Source organism: Tupaia chinensis, unplaced genomic scaffold (genome assembly GCF_000334495.1).
Source record: "Tupaia chinensis unplaced genomic scaffold, TupChi_1.0 Scaffold000377_2, whole genome shotgun sequence".
Taxonomy (NCBI): Eukaryota; Metazoa; Chordata; class Mammalia; order Scandentia; family Tupaiidae; genus Tupaia; species Tupaia belangeri.
Window position 1 is genome coordinate 687,505 of NW_006159876.1, and position 3,409 is coordinate 690,913.

The 3,409-nt window shown below is 58.3% G+C and overlaps 1 protein-coding gene across 1 annotated transcript in view; it reads left to right on the forward strand.

Moving 5' to 3' along the window:
* The window catches only part of ITGA11 (integrin subunit alpha 11), a 131,734-nt gene that overhangs the window by 74,326 nt on the left and 53,999 nt on the right, over window positions 1-3,409 (forward strand). Inside the window, exon 5 of the mRNA XM_014589759.2 lies at window positions 2,510-2,624. Coding sequence (XP_014445245.1) covers window positions 2,510-2,624 — 115 coding nt within the window. The remainder of the gene's footprint in view (window positions 1-2,509; window positions 2,625-3,409) is intronic.

A 3,409-nucleotide genomic window follows, 5' to 3' on the forward strand; every position in this document is an offset into this window, starting at 1 on the left:
CTGTCTCTATGTCTCTCTCTGTCAAGATCACGCGCCCTATAGCGAAAATCTCTCAAAAAAAAAAAAAAAAGAGTGGGGGTTCCTCTCCTCCCACCCCCCAAAAAATGAGAGAGAGCCCCTTCTCCCTCATGAGGAAGAAAGAGAAGTGGGAGTCCGGGCCGGGGGGAGACACACCCATCCGTTTAAACGACGGTTTGGAGCACCTCGAGTATACACAGCCCGACCCGGCACTGGGCCCGGCAATGGGAAGAGCCCCCCTCCCTGCCAGAAAGTACGCTTTGGTCGGGGGGCGGGGGGCAATAATCAAGGGGTGACACACAGCGTGATGCTGGGGACAGAAAGACGGCAGCAGGCATTCAGGCCCCACACCCGCCAGGCCAGCATGGGAGGCTCTGCACGCAGTAGGCCAGGGAGGGCCAGCTGCCGCCCCGCGGGAGTCACTGCCACAAGTGTGGGTCACGCCTGGGGCTCTGAACAGGACTCTCCTGGGACTGAGAGTTCCTCCAGAGGGCTGCAAAAAGGGTTTCCGAGAAAAATGACCCAGAACCCAGCAAGAAGCCCCTCCTTGTAGGTGAGAGAGCTGTGTTGCTCTTTCTTTGGCTTCTGGTCCATTTCTGCAGACAGGCGAACCCTCTGGGCCATGGGGCGCCAGCTGCCAGGGCAGGATGACTGGGTGTCCGGCCTGGAGGGCACAGTGGGCCTAGCTTGTGGGGAAGGCGTGCGGTGCCTTGCTGCATGCTCAGCCCACAGCCCCTCTGGGCCCAGCCGGCCCCGCAGAAGCCCCGTCCTACCCGCACACACGGTCACCAGGCACTTCCCCTCCCCGCCTCACCCTTCCAAGTCTCCTGTCACATTCCCTCTGGCTCGACCTCACTACTTCGCACGGTGGGAGGCCTGGGAGGGGTGCTATGACACTCCTCTGGGTCCTCTGTGCAGAGGTTGAGGCTCTGGTTTATAATGAGCAACCTTTTTAAAAAACATGTTATTTTAACAATTATTTATTTAATTTTATGTATTATTTTTGGTTTTTTGGACAGACTTTTTTGCTATAGGGCATGTGTGCTTGCTGGAGAGACAAAGAGAGACAGAGAGATAGAAAGCAAGAATTCGCTCTCCCAGGGGGATGGCCACGCTGCAATCCCTTCTCCTCCATTCTCCTCTCCGGATCTTGGGCACGCACGCACACGCACGGTGTTGAATTTCAAGCCCTCGGGTCCAGGACTCAAACCACAGTGAGACTCCAACGATGTAACAATTGCACCATCTGCTGGTCCCTTATTTTATAATTTTTTAGTTTGCTACATAGGGCATGTGCGCTCACCAGAGAGAGAGAGAGAGAGAAAGCAAGCTGCCAAGTCCAGGACTCAGACCACACTGTGCCGTGTGGGAGTCCAGCGCCTTAACCACGATGCCACCTGCTGACCCCTATAAAGAGCAGCTTTTGTAACTCACTCATTGATTCACTCATCAGTCCGTTCCCCCACCAGTCACCCTCTCTCCCATCCATCCAGTCACTGCGCACGTCTGCACATCCATCTGCCCACTCATCCTCCCACCCAATCAGCCATCTTTCCACCCGCCCCTTTCTGCCTCCATCCTTCACTCTCCCACCATCACTCGTCCATGGCTCATCCACCCGCCTGTCCATTCACTCCTTCAGACATGCACACACCCACCAGTCGCCCCACTGCCCACGCATCATCTCTGCCCACCCCATCCACCTGCCCACGCTCTACTCCCCACCGACTTCCAGAAATCACTGACAGTGGCTTCAGCAAATAATACATACAAAATATAATCTATGATCCATTTTTCCTCCGAAGCTAATTAAAGAAAGGGCTTGGGAGAGGAATAATTACTCACCTAAACCAAAGGAGATTACAGAACAAACTCTGGCCCAGATTCCTAACAGCAGGACCAGCACGGAGCTGGGCTTTTGTGTTTAGTGACCGGGACTCCGGGAGGAATGCTCAGTCGGGCTTCAGCGAGGGGCTGCTGTCCGTGCTCCCGTGGGAGACGTCACAGGGAGGGCAGAGCCTTGCTTTCTTCTTCCCCTGGTGGGCACCATGGCCCGGTATTGGGACCCGGTCCTGAGAGGGCTCAGTAGGGACATTCAGGTGACCTCCTCCTACCCAAGGGCTGTTCTAGTGGCCTTAGACGGGTCCCTGCCACGGATAAAAAGGCTTCCCCAGACCTGGCGTGGAGGGTGAGTGGGCAGGTGGGGTGAAGAAGAGTCACCCCCATTGTTTATGATGGGATGGGGGATGGGGCCTTTGAAAAACAACGAAGGAGGACCCCAAGACCAGTTTTTCACCTTCCATCTGAGAGGAAGGGAACTCCTGTACCTGCTGTAGCCTCAGAGAAGACCCCACAGTGTAGCAAGAGGGTGAGACTCAGGGCAGCCCTCTCACCCCGGGATGGCCGCTCCTGGAGGATGTCACGGAGGCCGGGCGGACCGCAGGACCTGGCCGCAGCCTCACTGACCCGCTGCCGTGTGCTGCACCCCCAGGCCTGCAGCCCGCTGTGGTCTCACGAGTGCGGGAGCTCCTACTACACCACCGGCATGTGCTCGCGCGTCAGCTCCAACTTCAGGTTCTCTAAGACCGTGGCCCCAGCGCTGCAACGTAAGTGAGTCTCAGCTGCAGGCTCAGGCTGAGCCGTGGCCCGGCAGGCCTGGGGGCGGGGGCTGATCCCGCTCGCCTACGGCTACACAGCAGCATGTAGACGCCCCCCACTCAGCCCTGCTCTCCGGGTGACATGGGAGGTGGCGCTTCTCCTCTCTGAGCCTCTCTGGGGGTCCCCCACAGCGTGACGAGGAGAGCAGCCAATGAGCTGAGGTTATGGAGATAGCCCTGAAGCTGACAGACACTCGCTGCCCAGACCGTGAGCATGAACGAGGCTACCAGGCCACCACGCTCGGAGGCAGGCCGTGCACTGCCCCAGTCTGGGGTCACGGCAGCCCCCATAGACTGCCGTGTCGGCAGCCCTGACACCGGTGATGCAGTGGCCCTGCAGGAGGGGCCAGGGAGAACAGATGTCTGCCTGGTAATTCCACTGACTCAGTGCTCCTGGGCTTCAGGGAGTCCACCCTGCTTGCCCACAGCTTTGTGGGACACAGGACCCCTGCTCACTCTCCACCCGCCAAGAAAACCTGGGGGCTTACTGCTCAGACCTTGCCCCTGAGCACTCAGAAAGCCCAGACTTCTTGGCTCCAAGCCTCACTATTTCCTCTGGACTCAATGCCATCACCTGAGCAGCTGTGCGGTTTATGGGGGGCCATGGGATTAGCACCTCCAGCTTCCCGGCTAACAGTCGGAGGGAGGGACGGTGCCTGGGGAGGCGGAAGAGGAGCCCAGGCCAGCAGGGGCTGGAAAGTGGTCTTGGGGGATGAGGCGGCATGAGGGAAAGA